Genomic DNA, 16,961 nt, shown 5'->3' on the forward strand with positions numbered 1-16,961 from the left:
CACCTATCCGTGGATAGGTGCAAGTCAAGGTTGGTCGTTCGTGGGTTCACACAACAACATGGTATAGATTACGATGAGACTTTTAGTCTAGTGGCCAAGATGATGTCAGTCTGGATTCTCATCTCATTAGCAACTAGCTTGGGATGGAAGATGTGGCAACTTGATGTCAAAAATGCTTTCTGTATGGTGAGATTGATCGAGAAATTTATATAAACCGACCCTCAAGTTTTATTTCAAGGACTTCACCGAACTATATATGCAAATTGAAAAAGGCATTTTATGTCTCAAGCAACATCTAGAGCTTGGTATGGTAAAATTGCTCAATACCTTATATTTTGTGGCTTTCATGTTTCAAATTCCGATCCTAGCATGTTCGTGAAGAAGCATGGTGATATGCATGTCATAGTTTTACTTTACGTGGATGACATGGTTGTTACAAGTGATAATGATAAAGAGATTAGTAAGCTTCATGATGAGCTTGCTATTCGATTTGAAATGAAGAACTTAGGGGAGCTAAATCATTTTCTTGTGTTGGAGGTAGAGAAACATGTTGATGACATTTTTATTTTTCAAAAGAACTATGCATCAAAACTTATTGAAAAGTTTGGATTGCAAGGAAGTAAATCATGTTCTACTCCCATGGATGTGGATGTCAAATTGAGGAAAGGTGATGGCAAAGTTCTTAAAGATCCAAGACTTTTTCGAACATTTGTAGGTAGCTTGTTGTATTTCACAATTACAAGGCCGGATATTGTATTTTCGGTTGGAGTAATGAGCCGGTTTATGGAAGCACCTAGAAAGCCTCATTTGGATGTTGCCAAGAGAATTCTTTGGTTTTATCAATTTCTCTCTTGATATTGGTTTACTTTACTAAAAAAAGTGCAAGTTGTGAACTTGTAGGTTTCACCGATGCGAATTGGGCCAATGATCTTGATGAGAGAAAGTCGACATTGGATTATGTTTTTAGCTTGGGTTCGTCTTGTGTATCATGGTATAGTAAAAAATAAGATACCATGACGTTCTCTAGTACGGAACCGGAGTATAAAGTAATGACCCTTATGACACAAAAATATGTATGATTGCAGATTTTGGTTGGTGATGTTTAAAGAGAGATTGACTATTCGATGAAAGTTAGTTGTGACAATCAAAGTGCAATCAAATTAGCGACAAACCCAATTTTTATGCAAGAACGAAGCACATTGAAATAGAGCATCATTTCATTCGAGAGAGAGTGCTTTTGGAAGAAATCAAGCTTATAGATGTGTGCTCTTAAGACAACTTGACGGATATCTTTACTAAAATTCTTCCAAAGGCCAAATTTGAAGAACTTGAAAGAAAGCTTGGTTTGGTTACTCACAAGTTTGCACTAAGAGGGAGTGTTAAAAGTTAGTGCTAAACTTAGTTATCATTTTATCATACTATTTCATCTAGTTGGTGTGATACTACCAAGGTTATTTTGGTAGTCCTCATACTTATTAGGGGCATTTTGGGAATAATTTTATCTTGTTAGGTATGAGTCTTGTTTAGTCATATGTAAGTAAGTCATTGTATATGTCAAGAGAACTTAAGGTCATACTATTTCATCTAGTTGGTGTGATACTACCAAGGTTATTTTGGTAGTCCTCATACTTATTAGGGGCATTTTGGGAATAATTTTATCTTGTTAGGTATGAGTCTTGTTTAGTCATATGTAAGTAAGTCATTGTATATGTCAAGAGAACTTAAGGTCATCTTTTTCATTTTTGGTGTCAAGTTTTGCTAGATAGATGGTGGGTAATTTTCTATTCTACCTCCTCTTTGTAAGTTTGTCCAGTAAATTTAGTAATTTTCTATTTGTGAAGACTTGGCACTATTGGGTTTATACCTTAGTTATTATCTCTTGAGGTTAATATTATGATCTATATGTATTGTGATTATTTGGATGTTTTATTGTGAGGTTATTTTCTCCATTCTTATTTCTATTTAGGTTGTGCGATTTTGGACATGTAGAAAATATTGAGTTTCTACACTCGGAGAAAAAGAGGTTCTCGGATTAGAGGACAATGATTTCTCTTTAGAACTATGATCAATTTTATTCAAATAATGTCTATAACTTCCAAATAAACACAGGACAATAGTTCAAATAGCAACATATACACATTGCTCACTTGTAGACAATATTAATATGAGGACATACTTGAGCCTAAAGGTCTCACACCAATATCGCAACTATTTTTCTCATCAACATCCATTATGCAGCTATTAACTACTAATACGAAGATCGCCAAAGGAAATGCAGCCATAGATGTATTTTGATACTTTCTTGGAAAAAATAAATAACAGTATCAGATTCAGCAATAGAGATGAAGGAATTTCTATGATACTAGATAATCCATGGCTTCAAACTTCAAATCAAACAACATAAGAATTATATGACATGACTCCAAACAACATAGTGATCAAACCACTCAAGCCCACTACCTGTAGAACAGTTGTGCCCGCACCGCCACTGTCCAGCACGTGGACGTCCTCTGGAGCTCGCCCACTACCTATAGGACGACTATGGCATGTGGAGATGGCTACAGCGTCTGGCACAATGTCATTGAGTATTGCCGTTGCCCTTTGCGTTCACGCCGTCGGGGTCGGCCACGTGGACACTCTTCGCGAGCTTGGCCACTGCCTCCAAGACGGCTACGGCATGCAGCGCAACGTTACTGAGGGTTGTCATCCACGCCAATGATGGAGTGGTTCAAGTCGAGAGGAGGGAGGAGCAGAGGGAGGCAAGGTTCTCAATGATGGGTGGTTTGGGTTTGCTGGAGGAGAGGGGCTTAAAAATTATAAGTTCACTGAGGATATTTAAGTAATTTCATAATTTTTTTATTTTGCTAGTTAAATTGATGAGCTGGTTAGCTTACAAATGGTATAATTATTATTTGGTATTTTTCATCACTATCATTAATAGTTTATTTTGCCCCAAAGTTTAGAAGGGACATTATAATGTGAATCTTTAGCAGTCTTTTTAATTAATCTTCATTACCTTGCAAAGAATTAAGGCATTATGTCTATTAAATAATCTGATGTTCTTAGAGTATGCTGCTTTTCTTTCCTATTTTATAGGAAAATAACCGCTTTCCATTGGAGGACTTTATTTCATCCTTTCTAAAGCTAACTGCTCATCCCATGAAACCTTCTTTTGTAGTTTCGACTAAAGTTGAGACACAGTTTTTTTGCATAAGCCTACCATTTCTTTCTTAAATATTCTCTATATAACAACCAATCTCTAGTGTTTTCATCCTGTTGCAGGTGGTAAAAGTCGATGGATCCTAATCCGAAGAAGTGCACTGTCTTTTAAATAGATTTAGATTTAATTTATGGGGTCAACCTAATTATTAAAAGAGTAGTGTTCATCAAGGTTCAAAAAATTGGGATCGGCCTTCTAAAAAAATGATACGTATAGATTGCCTAGATTGGATCAGACTTTTTAATTACATAAAATTCTAAATATTATTTAAAAATATAGAAAAACTTCTAAAATTTTAGAAAAAAGTTTACCAAAAATAAGAAAAGAAAAAAAATAAAAACTGGTACAATAAAAATTGAAAAGAAGAAGAGATTAGAAAGAGCATCAATGGAAGAAAATCAAATAAAAGAAAAAAAATCATAATGCAGTGAAGAAGAAGAAGAAAAAGAAGAAGGAGAAAAGAGAGAAAGTAGAAGAAATATAAAAAAATTAAGAGAAAAATAAAAAATTAATTAAAAATTATATACCGAAAGTTTGTCGGAGTTCGCCGAAGTAAAAGAGTAAAAGAGAGAGTGAAAAGAAAGAGTTAAAGAGAGAGAAAGAGTTCTGATAAAGCCTGGATTGGGATTAGAATCGGCTGATCCGACCAACAATGGTATTTATGTTTATTACTTCAAACTTATATTACCAGTTTAATTATGACTTGACCCTCAGACCCATTTATGGCACGATAATTTATTTATGACACGCTAAGCCGTTTATGACCTGACTAATTCATTTATAACATAAAAAAAACTCATTTGTAATCCAAAGAAATTTATTTATAACTCAAAACACTCGTTTTTAACATGAATAATATATATAAATTTTAATAACTTGTACCACCTAATAACTCGTTTATGACTCGATAATTCGTTTAATAAATAAATTGTGTTCGTGTTTACAATATAGCGACTTGATCCGAACCAACCCGACTCAAACTCGGCTAACCTAAACCGGTTGCCACACCTATATCAATGACAGGAACATTGAAAATTAAGCATCTCTAAAATCATGTATTTAAGATCTTCTTTGGAATTTAGTTTTCCTCATGATAAAATCTGTGAAATAAACCAAAGCTTACGTATAAACCTAAAGATGCTTGACTAAAGAAAAAAAAATTACTTAAGTAAATATTTTAAGTATAAACGTCTTCTTCACATATGCAAGAACTCACATTAATGGTCTCGTGAGGACCCACTCACCGTTCAAAAAATTTGGAATATGAAGGCAATCTACGCAAATAAGAACATGTCAATCTTAAGAGCATTAAAAAGATGCTTCTCAACTTATAGTTCTACATTGAGTGCATAAAAATTCTAATCCCGCATTGCTACATAAGGCCTCTTTTAGTTGAGAACAAGTAAAATTCATGAGAAAAATTAAGGTTCCTATTAATATCAGAATATATAACTATTGCTTAATTATATAAGTCATGCACATTTCGCTACTATCTTTTACTCCACCTTCTTTATTACTTGGAAGTACCTTTGAAACTACTGTGATACAGCAAATGAGCACCTAATTTAATTGTACATCATGCATATTTTTATAGCATATTGATCATATGGCTTCTGGCCTAACTCTTTGCAGCATACTTTATCTCTAGGATTCATGGATCTAAGTATGTCTGGCAGCAAAAATAGGCTGCATTCTTTTTTCAGCAATAAACCAAGTTCAAGTTGGCTCTAGTTTGTAGATGTGCCTCACAAGTAATTAAATAGAAATGGATACACTTTTCAACAAATAAGAATAACAGTTCAAAGTTTGATCTATTTGGGTATTTTTATTTTATTTTTCAACTTATTCGAGTTTCACGCTAATGCTATCAGAATACATCAATTTGGGTATTTTTTTCTCGTAAGGAACTAATTAACACCAATAATTAAGGAATCACTTTTCGCCATGTAGAATAGTACTTTTGAAGTCCATCTATATCATCTTCTTCTATTCTTGATTGGAAGAAGCTTATGAGTAAAATGTGTAAGTCTTTGCTTTAATAATGATCTGCCGTAGTCCTCCAATGGGTGCTACAATCATCAATGTAACCCCCAGAATGATGCATATCTGGTGAACCATGGCGTTAGAAGATCAGTTTTCTAACTCAAAATCATGTTAAATGTAAAACAGATACAAAATAAGTTAGCTTACCCAGTTAGTAAACCAAGATAAGCTATATCTTTTAGGCTTGTAGATGGAAAGCCACATTATGCAAGGAAGCTGTTGAAGAATAGTTGAGAGAGTTAGAGTAAGATTTTGTGTAATAGATCATATAGCCTTTGAACAGGAACTTTTGCATTATTTCAGGGGAATGTTTAGGCTTACAAAATATGTAGTCGGAGCAAATGCGAATCCCCCAAAGAATCCAACCAGCCCACTAAAGAATGGGAAGGTCATCGCGAGGAACATCGTAATGGCTGCAAACGAAGATGATGTAAAACTATGAATTACTAGCTCTTACAGTGGAATGTAAACCGATATGGATATGATGTTGTCAAGGGGGAAAGGAGAGCATTACCGACATAAACAGAACGTGAGATTAGGCGAAGAGTGAGACCAGGTGAGAAGTGAAGTTTCTTTACCAACACTGTCTCCATCATGTCAAAGACTGGCATTGCATAGATCTGCATCGATGAATAATAATACAATGTCATCTAAAATTCTAGTGATTGGCTAATAGTTTTAAGATCATCAAGAAGAAATAGCTAGCTAGCCAAATGAACTATTCAGAACTATCTTATTCTGATTTCCTTTACAGTACTCTCAAGTTTCAGTTGCACTATCACTACAACAATGAATGCAATGAATAGAGCTTGTAGTGACTATTAATGAGAATGTCATACCAGCAACAGAAAGAAATCAGAGGTTAGCTATTATATTACTTATCAAGCAGAGCAACATTTTAATTAAAAGATGCTAACAGCTTCCTCATGAACTTGTTTTTCCCACTGTTTTTAGACAATTTGTAAAAAGAGTGAAATGATCCTTTTATTAATTAAAAATTCAGTACGTTTTAACTATGACTAACTATGATTACCTGATAGCTGCCGATGACGTGGACAACGACCATCATGTTGGCCGTGGCGATGAGCCACCTTGGCTTCTCCAGTGTGATGAGGATATTGCCATCAACAGCGTTACCAAAAGCCCAGTATCCAACTAGAGCAACAGGGAAGTAGCACATAGCAACTATGATGTAGGCAACTATGACACCCTTCCACATTGGCTTCTTGGAGGGCTTCTCCGGAGTGGAAGGGATGGTCGCCTGGATCTCCAAGACGACGTTATGGCCGGCGTATGCGAAGGCCACATCGCCCAACGCGCTGAAGAAGTTGAACACAGTGCCTACTGTGGTAGAGGACTTGTAGCCATACTCCACATTGGCTTGCTTCCCTTTGTCAACAGAAGCTCCCCATGCAATGGTCGAGTAGCTGGTAATTAATTAAGAGCCCAATGACTTAGTCATGAAGAGTAATCCATGTTCTGGTATGCTAAGTTAGGATTTAGTACCTCAAAGACATGACAGCAGCAGCCAATGAGACCCCAACGATGGAATTGAAGTTGGGGAGCTGTGAGAGAACAAAATGGACAGAGGCGAAGATCATGATGAAGTAAGTTTGCTTAATTCTCTTGCAGTGGGGGCAAATAACGTCATGGAACTTCTTAAGGGACTGCCCTCCTGTGACCATGTACACTATGTTCACTGCCACTTCCACGACGAGCTGCTGCGGGACGACGATCCACAGGCCGAGCTTCTCGCCGAAGGCGTGCTGCCCGAGCTCGTGGTACCGATCGAAGCGCTTCCCGGGCACCATCTCATGCATTTCCACCATCTGCCACAGGGTGTAGAAGGTGACGATCCACGAGATTACCAGAATTGCAATGCCGGGACCCCTGTTGCATTGCATTTACTCATTTAGTTGGCAGGAGGATGATCGAGAGTAATTACGATTGAAATGTTGAATATATATATATATATATATATATATATGTGTATATGTACCATCCGAGTTCGGACATGGCGTATGGAAGACCGAGCACGCCGGCTCCGACCATGGCCGTGACGTTGTGGAAAGCCGAGTACCACCATTTGGCATTTCGCGACGAGGAGATTGGAAGCCATTCGTCGAACTTTATGTTCCCGGCCGGCTGTAAATCACCGTTCACCTCAGCCTGCACATAGGTACAATAATAATTATTACTCATCTGTGTATCTCTGCAGATTTACAAACGAGTCTAAAAGAAAGTCTTAATGCTGACATTGGAGAATTTATCATGTGACATGCATCTTTGTATAGAATTTTGCTATCTAATCTCATCTCTCAGTTATAAGTAAATAATTTTGTAGAGCATTTTGAGATTAATAGAGAAGAGCTCTCCCACCACTGCTGACTCTTTTGCCTTCTTGGGTACTTGTGAAAGCATTGACTTGTGGATTAATCTGAGAGAATGATTTGGTTCGTGCATACCCTTTAATGCTACTTTTTTACTTTCGAAAGACCTTTTATGCTACTGAGCAACAGGAAGTGTGATAAATAAGAAAAAAAATACAAAAATAACTTAACTTTATTGGGGTTAATTGAAGTTGAAGTGTAATAATATGTAATTATTCTTGATAAATAAGGATTTATTCACAAAGTACTCTCATTTCTATATCGACTAAGAAAGCTAGAAGCATATTAGACTTATCTAGATCCTTAGCTCGAACAATGGATAAAGGTATAGCATAAGTGATAAAACTAATATCCAAATATCCTACCTAGTTGTATTTAGTATTTTATATTTGAAACCCACGTAGTTTTTATATTTAAGTTTTAAAATATATTAGATATTTAAGTTTTACAGTTATACCCTTATGATTTTATTTAATTTACAGTATCCTTCATGCAACGAAAATCCCCTCGGAGTTCCCCCGCGGAAATAGAAGTCTGACCAAAAGTTTTTCTCGTCGCAGCAGCGCCGTCGCACATTGGATTTCCACGTTGACATTCTCAAAGAAGCCAATTTGGCAAGCCAAACGGATGCTGCCACTTGTCACGTGCAGGATGTGATTAAGCATCACTAGACAACGAGTGTAAGAAAATTTTAACGGGTGGATGAAACGTATAAGGTGAATGGATTCAGTTCTAATTCAAATTAGTTTTTTTTTTTTTTTACATGATTACTATTGAATATACTAGAATTGTTACCGGAATCATTGAAAAGATTGAGAGAGGTTTTAGAATAAAAGTTTCGAGTATTAGTGTGTAAATTAATTAACTTAGAAGAGACTTAAGAGAAGTCTCCACGGACCTTTCTCTTGCTCCATTTTCAACAAAGTAATCGTAGATTTAGAAATATAGAGTCACACTAGTACCTGAAAAGTCTCATATCTCCAGCCAAATCTTCTAAAGAGAACACTGAAGTCAATTGCTAATCTAGATTTTATTTTCTACGTTTCCATTGATTAGAACTGTAATGCCATGATAGATGGCTTAGCGAGAGAGACGCATACCTGCTTATCTGATAAGAAAACTCTATTTTTTTAAGCCAAACTGGCCTGATTTTAGTCAATAAAGAAAGAGAACACTAGAAATTTAGGGAGGAGAAAGGGTTGGTGCAAACTACCACAGATTAATGGTAATTCTCCTTTGTCAGTGAAGGCATCATCACCAATAAATAACCATCATAAGATCCCAATAAAGACATAGCCTTTATACTACTTATGCTACTCTTCTATTCTTCTCAAGAACCTTAATAAACATAAAAGCAAAAGAGAGAGAGAGCAATTAAGGAATTTCACATACCTTTCTATGCTTGCCACTAGTACCAGAGGATGAAGCACCTTCCATGGTTAGAAGTAGGAGAGAGAGAGAGAGTGAGAGAGAGAGAGAGAGAGAGAGAGAGATGGATCTTGCAAGGAAGTAGAGGAGCCCTGCAGGTATATATAAAGAGCAGAGGATTCACACCCTGTTTAATGTTGTTGGTGATGTTATGATTGACCAGAGACAACTGAGATCTTTCTTCTTATATATTCTACTTCATGTGTGTCAGGAGAACATTCCTACGCGCTCTTTCTGAAAGATATTTAAGCCATTTTTATCTATAGCAGTGCGAGTAGATGGAGGTATATAAATAATGGGTTATGTGCTGGTTTTAACTAATGGAAAGCTAGAGGAGAAATAGAATTTTTCCTATGCAAGTAAACCCAATCTATATATGCAGATTGCAGATATCTACTGTGGAAATTTCTTTTCCTGGTTTTCTAGTTTGTGAAAATGAGGATTTGAAAAGTATGCAGTGATTCCTGGTGGGTTGGCAAGTGAGAGGGACAAAATAAATTATCTAGTTAGTTTTTCAGATTTGATTACTTTACTTAGGAGTTGAATTGTCAAGGGCAAGTAACTTTATTTATTTTTTCTAAAGTTATTGGATACCTTCCTTATACCTTTGAGAAGATATGTATAAGAGAGTAAATTCACAAGCCTAGCTTTGGCTTTGGCTATTTTTTTTAAAAAAAAATTTATTATTTTTTATTATTTTATTAAGAACTTAATCTGTCATGAGGGTGGTGATTTTCAGTTGATCCAACATAAGATTCATAATTAAAAAGATAAAATTATAGTTTATCTCATGACTTGTGATTTAATCTAATTTTAACTTAGCGCTTAATTCTCTGTTGGCTCATTACCGCCAATATTTTTGGCTATAAGTAAGTTCGTAAAAGGATAAAACTATTCTTATTATTTTCGAATCAGACTATATTTCTGCAGGGATAATAAAGCCTATTTACATCATACGAACAGTTACAATTTAATTGGCCTTGATCAAAGGGGAGGAGAGTGTTTTAAAAGCTAAACTTTAAAGAGAGGTGAAAAGAATCAAGTGAGACATTATTGATAGCTGCTTGAGTATGGGTAGAGGAGAAAGACATGAAGGAAGATGAGAAGATTCATGAAATCCATGCAGCTTCCAAATGATAACACTTTTAAGGTGATCCATCCATCCATCCATCCAATATTCCTGGGAGTGGGATTTTCTGTGGGAACTCTTTTAAGGATGTTTCTTACCACACTTCTCAACTATTTTAAAATTGAAAACCCATAATGGTAGTTGTTAGTACTAAATTTGCTCAAATTTATTATTAGTAGTAGTTTAAACTTTGACCTAGGAGAAGTATGTATAAAAATAATTGTAAGAAACCCCATGGAAAGATTTATCAAAAACACCATGTTTTTCGCTTTTAATCTAATTTACCCCCTCGTATACTAATTTTTATCGTTGTATCCTACATTTTTATGGAATGAATTTAGATCACTTGGATCCTACAAAACAATAGAGAATATTTTATTATTTTTTACAAAGTAAAAAAATTCAAAATATCTAAAATATTCTTAATTTTATTTTAAAATATGATTCTCCTTTTACTTCTAAACTAATATTAAGAAACTACTCAAGCTTATTCATGTAGTCAATAGTTAATTTAACTCATTTATACAGTAATTATTTATTAAGAAAACTAACACCAAAGGGTTTTGTGAATGATAATAAAGAAACAAAGATTTCTTAGAATTGACAACGAGGATAAACACCACCATGGAAAGGCTACCTATGAAAAAGATGCAGAATTCAAAGGGTAGAAGTCAAAACCAGAAAGAGTTAAGAGCTTGCCATGTTCGAATTCTCCACTTTAAATTTCTCTCTACTTTCCTACTAACAGTGCGACAAGTCGTATTACTCACCAATGTGATCAAGAGTTTGAGTCATCCTCTAACACTTACTTTTACCTCAACTCCCTATCAAAAGTTTTTGGATAATCTCATTAGATACCTTTAATCTCGCAATTAATACAAAAGATCTAACAGAGATTAGGAGGAGTAACCTCTACCCAAATAGTAGAATTCTTTTTAAGTCCTATAAAGTGGCTAACCAATTTACAACAAGAGATTACGTGGAAGCTTTGTAGAAGATGGAAGATTTCAAGAAAAATGTGTCAGATCCTCCAATGAGGTTTCTTGTTCTTGGGTCTTTGCATAATAGAGATCTGGACTTTAGAGTGGGTTTAAAAACAAGAATTGCTCCATTTTGAATCTATGTGGGTATGTACATAAAAACTAGAATAATATTCTTCAATACATAATATTCATATATTCAATACATAAATCTTAGTATGAAGACTGGTGGATAAGTATATTAACTAAAGTCTACAACTAAACAAAACTCTGATATGGAACTGAGTCTTCTTTACAATGAGAACCTTCATTGTCAAGCCTTGTGATAAGTCTATTTTGTTTCCAGAGTTTTCTATGAACCACCTCAAGCCAATCTTATAGCTCTTAGAGTAGTGAGATGGCTTTAGAAAGCTAGTAAAACCCATAATAATCTCCAAGCTTCTTCTCACAAGAAGAGATAACCAAGAGAAACCTTTCGTTCACAAAAGGAGTCCTTGGGTTTAGTCTAAATAAGTCCTATTTAAATAATTGCCTTACTTGGAGGCCAAAAAGACTAGCAACAAAATAATATAATAGCCTGCATGTCACAATAAGCATATAGATAGTACACAAATAAGTCTAGTTTTTAAAATAAGATACAATAAGGGGAAGAATATGCCCCCTCACAATACTACTGCACCATAAGAATTAAAAGAAGTCTAATGCCTTACTAGGTGAACTGCTATAAAGAGCTCTTATCACGATAACAGTTAATTTGCAACATATATTAAAATATTGATGAAATAACACTCAGCAAGTGACATCATCAAACATGACAGATCCATGAACATAATAACTGATCACCATTATAATAATAAGATATTTATACTAATATATTAATTAGCACGGTTTGACTCCAAGTATGCTAACTATAATTACTTATCACACCTAACATTAGGCCCATCGACCATCTCCTTGACTCTTTGACTCATCTCACATAAATTAAAACATCCTGCTATGTGCCTCCTCCCATGTGAGGTTCATGTGAAGACTAAGAGGGCTAGAAATATACAATCAATATTAAATAAAACTAAAATAATAAAAATAAGAGAGCGGCTCACTGGCTACAGCAAATCTATCCATAATACAACAATACATGTAAAGATTCTAAATACAAGATTATATGTGAAAAGAAGATACAAAAAAGGGAAAATGTATAAACCCATCACAAAATAATATAACATAATAAAATAAAATAGGCCTAATGCTCTACTAAGTGAAACTGCTACTGAGCTCCCGTAATGATAAAAGTAAATTTGCAACATATGTCAAATATAAATAAGTATAACGCTCATCAAGTGGCACTATTACTAGCTTAATTTTCTCTCTTTTATCTATATAAATCTCTTTAATCGCTCTCTAATAAATATAGTAAGAGACTAAATATATATAATTTAAATAAATATAAACTCTTTAATCAATGTTTTAAAAAGAGAGCTTAATCTATGTTGTAAATAAATTATAGTATCTATTTAAAAAAAACTATAAATTACTGTTAAAATATAAGAGTTTCTTCATATTTCGATTCAATTTGTGGCGGAATAAAAAATTCCTAGTTTAAATATGAAATTTATAGTGTAAGTTTGAAATTTTGATTATAATTTACAGTAGTAAAAGAAGATTCCAAATCTAAAGTTTAAGAGATTCTAAATCTGAAGATGAGAAATAAATATATTAATAACTTTTGCAAGTCAGACACACCTTATGGTTCATCTCAAGATGTTGTGCAGCGACAGCGACACTACTCATCGATTTGTGCTGACGAGTTCAAAAAGGCGAAATTAATCCACGGCATGGATTTGAATTGCATATTAATTTGCATATATATATATATATATATATATATTTTTTTTTTTTTATGTATGTATGCATGCATGTATATTAGTTTTTTATTAGTAGTAAAGATTAATTAAAATAAAAATTATATAATTTAAAAAATAAGAAATTTGTATATAACACCTTGCTTTACAACGTAAAGGAAATAGTTAAAGCTTTGAAACCTAAAACTATGTAAGCAGTCTCGCGGAAAAGGCTTGGCTTTGTTATGATGGTTTACGCCTTATATTTTCACTATTTACAAATTGAGCCCTCTGATTTAGTAAATATATATAAAAAAAATACCTAGAATATTCCATTAAATAGATATATTTTATTTTTAATATGACTAATCTGCTCTTATTTTAAAATAGCTAAAATGCTCTTAGTATAATTTAGTTAAGAATATTTCTGTAATTATTTTAATTAAGTTAACTTAACTCAGAGATTTAGTTAAGTTTAACTAATTGATCTAACTACATGTTGTTTTCCACACATATTAACTAAATTATACAACTTGATTTACAAATAATAAAAATATAAAATATAAATCATAATTTTATTAAAAGACATAATGTTATATGCTAATTCCTCTTAAAAAATAAACAAATATGATATACATGCCTCTATGCAATGGGTAAACTATATGACCAATCTCTAGCTATATGTCTGTAATAAGTAATATTGTCTGTGCATTGCATTGGTATGTTTTATATTATCTACAGTATGTAGATGTAAGTATGTAATGTTGGTCTATATATAAGCAATGAATCTTGAATATGGCACAACAATCTTAGCTTATCCCTTTTTTATTGTGCCTAGACCACTTTAAAAAGATAATAAATTAATTAGAAACAAACAAATTTAACGTAAGTATTCTTTGCTAAAACCATATTTAATAGATTGAAGTCATTTCGAGTTTAGATTAATTTCTTCTAGTTTGAATTTGTGATACTATCCAACCATAAGGGTCGATTAGATTGAGTCGAGTTGAGTCAATTAGGTTGAGTTGAGTTAAGTCTAGTTGATTACTTTTGTTATTTGCTTTTAAATTTGAATTAAAGCGAATAACTTATATATGTAAACCTAGTGGGGTGAGTTAGATCTGACTTGCTATGCCTCTACTCTTATAAATATGAGTAATCGTTATTTATGTAGGATCATTGAATAAAAATTAGTTTAGCCACTTTCTTATCTTGCTTTTACTTTTTTAATCATAGCTGTTAATTTTCTTAGGAATAGATCTAATTTAGAACTCTAATTTTACTTCCAAATCTAAACCACTATCTACCTGCACAAGTCACCCATTCAATACGGCTAAGCTCCACCACCCTCTAATGACCTTCGCAATGTTGGGTTTCTTATTTTTGTCCTATCTTTTTACCTTAATTTCAGAATCATTTGTTGTTTAGATATTGGATATTAATTATTTTTTTTATCATTCAAGAGTCTGAAGGCTAAAGATAGACTGCACAAATGGCTAATCTTCTCTAGATACAGAGACACTTAGGTCCCACTAAGTTTTAGCTAATATAGTACGTTGCCTAGTCTAGGTTTCAAGTCATGTGCATCATCAAACTATTACTCCAAACTAAACGTTACCGAGACCTACTTTAAGTTGTCGCACTATCGAGTTGCTTGTCCAAGCCATCAACAAAAATGAACCATTGAGCTAAGCCACCAAACAATTTTCACCACCAAACATTCAACACTAAACAATTTTCTCCACAGTAATTGTTTGGAGTTGGAGTCGATCTCATAACCTCCTTAGTCATAGGTTATCTACCAACTTTCTTAGAGTTAGTTGCTATTAATGGAAACCTCTAATAATCTAAATGTAACGCCCCCGCCCGGCACGGGCACGTGCACGCCCACGTGCCCACACGACACGTGCGGCGCACGCGACAGATCGGGCAGGGCTCGTCACGCACAGATGCTCTCATATGCATATACAATCATGATATCATCAAATAACACCTGCTAACATATCCATGATCACATAATCCATCGCCAAATAAATCATAATATCAATCAAATAAATTTGTTAACATATGAATATCTAAGTCTACAATAATACACACTATACCACTATCTACTCTGGCAGGATCCACACAGGTCACAACAAACCATCAAGATACAACTAAACAATTGTTACACGAGTGCACTATAATTTGACATGGACTATACAAATCATCATCTGATACAATAAAGTATAAATATCAAATAATGGTACAACTCAATATCTGGTTAAACTATCTTCTATACCATCTCACATCTATAGCTCACCTCATCCTCGCTCTATAATATCTCCTCAAGATATCTCAAGTCGCTATCGCGTACCACATATCTGAGGGGGTTAGAAAAGAAATAAAGAGGGTCATGAGCAAAAGGCTTAGTAAATAGACCTTATCCCGAATCATTGATGTTAAACAGAGAGTGAATCATATACTGGATAATATGAATCAGAAAGAGCATCATGTCATGAATGAGTATATGAATGTATCATTAATAATACATAAATGAAAAGTAGATAACATGTCATAACTAATAAAAGTATATAATCCTCGACAATGAATAAACAAATCTCCATGTCATATGATCATGATAACTCTTTTTCAAATATGACACATGATGCATGTTGACCATGACCATGCTATGATATCAAATGCAACCATATATGATGTATACTGACCACTCGATAATCAGGTAATCAAATGATAATGAAATTATATATATTTCTCAACATCTCAATCATCAATGTCATCTCTATATGTCATTATCATACTAGACCACTGTGCACAGTCAACACCCAGTACCCGATCTCAACATCATGTCTAAAGGCTCAGAGCATACTCCGCCACCCGCAAGAGTATCTCAATTATAACCATACCCCGCCACCCGCTAGGGTATCAACATCCATCCAGACCGGGCACCCACATAGTTGATAGAAACCTCGTGAGGATAACTCGCCACATATGCCCTAGCGAACGACATGTGTCCGAATGTTTGCTGCGCACACAGATTAACGATCTCAGACGTAAGGCCAACAGGATTGCGACTATATCGAGCGATCAATCATCTCCAGGCATGCCCTAACCCTCGCACTCACTCGGGTATCCTCACGCTTTCTATCAACTATCCTATCAATTACATTTCATGCTTTCCTTCTAAATGACAGACCATATACATATATCCAGTACGATAATAAGTCAATGCATAACAGAAATTTAGGTGGAATAACAATCAAGAGAAAAATAGTGTAATGCAAACTCCAACTATGTATCTGACACATGCATACTCATGCTAATCTATTACATGCATACTCTTGCTACAGATCATTTCAGTATAAAATCATAACATTATAATCATCTCCAATCATCTCTATATATCACCAATATATTCATATCCTAGATCAGCCTAATCAAATGCATGATAAAATATGCTTGATTGAAATCATCTCTATATAAAGTTATATAATCATGCTGGAGGCCAAAACATGCATGTACATAATATATAATATAACCTAATTTGAGAAAGGGATCTAGGGGATAAGACTACTCACTTTCTGATCAAAAGACACAAACCATGCATCTCTCACGTCCGTCAATTAACCGAGTGACACTCATCGCTAGCAAGGTCCACGGGGTCTCAAATAAGGGGTTTGGGATCTGAAAATGTTCAACTAATATAAAGTTAGTTGTTTATCCCATTATAAACCGTTCGAGTAAAATATGACGATTTATTAGATTTTAGAATTTCTACTTATTTTTATAACTGGCTAGATTTTTAATTATAAATAAAAATAAAAATATAGATAAAAACCTAATTATAATTAAATTATATCTTGATTAATTAGGGACTATGTAGTCATTAGTTTATAAAATAATAATTAAATACATAAGTCAATTATTTTATTT

The 16,961-nt window shown here is 34.0% G+C and overlaps 1 protein-coding gene across 1 annotated transcript; it reads right to left on the reverse strand.

Moving 5' to 3' along the window:
• Positions 1-5,042: 5,042 nt before the first annotated feature.
• LOC140792512 (lysine histidine transporter 1-like) lies at positions 5,043-9,231 on the reverse strand. Its single transcript, XM_073143561.1, has 8 exons — positions 9,046-9,231; positions 7,263-7,432; positions 6,770-7,153; positions 6,297-6,690; positions 5,778-5,883; positions 5,585-5,676; positions 5,411-5,479; positions 5,043-5,326 (listed from the first exon to the last, which is right to left on the reverse strand). Exons 1-8 carry the CDS (start codon positions 9,088-9,090, stop codon positions 5,228-5,230), a joined length of 1,359 nt encoding a protein of 452 aa, XP_072999662.1. The 5' UTR covers positions 9,091-9,231; the 3' UTR covers positions 5,043-5,227.
• Between the last annotated feature and the right edge of the window lie 7,730 nt (positions 9,232-16,961).

This window comes from Typha latifolia, chromosome 7, assembly GCF_019914945.1.
Source record: "Typha latifolia isolate L0001 chromosome 7, TyphaL0001v2, whole genome shotgun sequence".
In the NCBI taxonomy this organism is placed as follows: domain Eukaryota; kingdom Viridiplantae; phylum Streptophyta; class Magnoliopsida; order Poales; family Typhaceae; genus Typha; species Typha latifolia.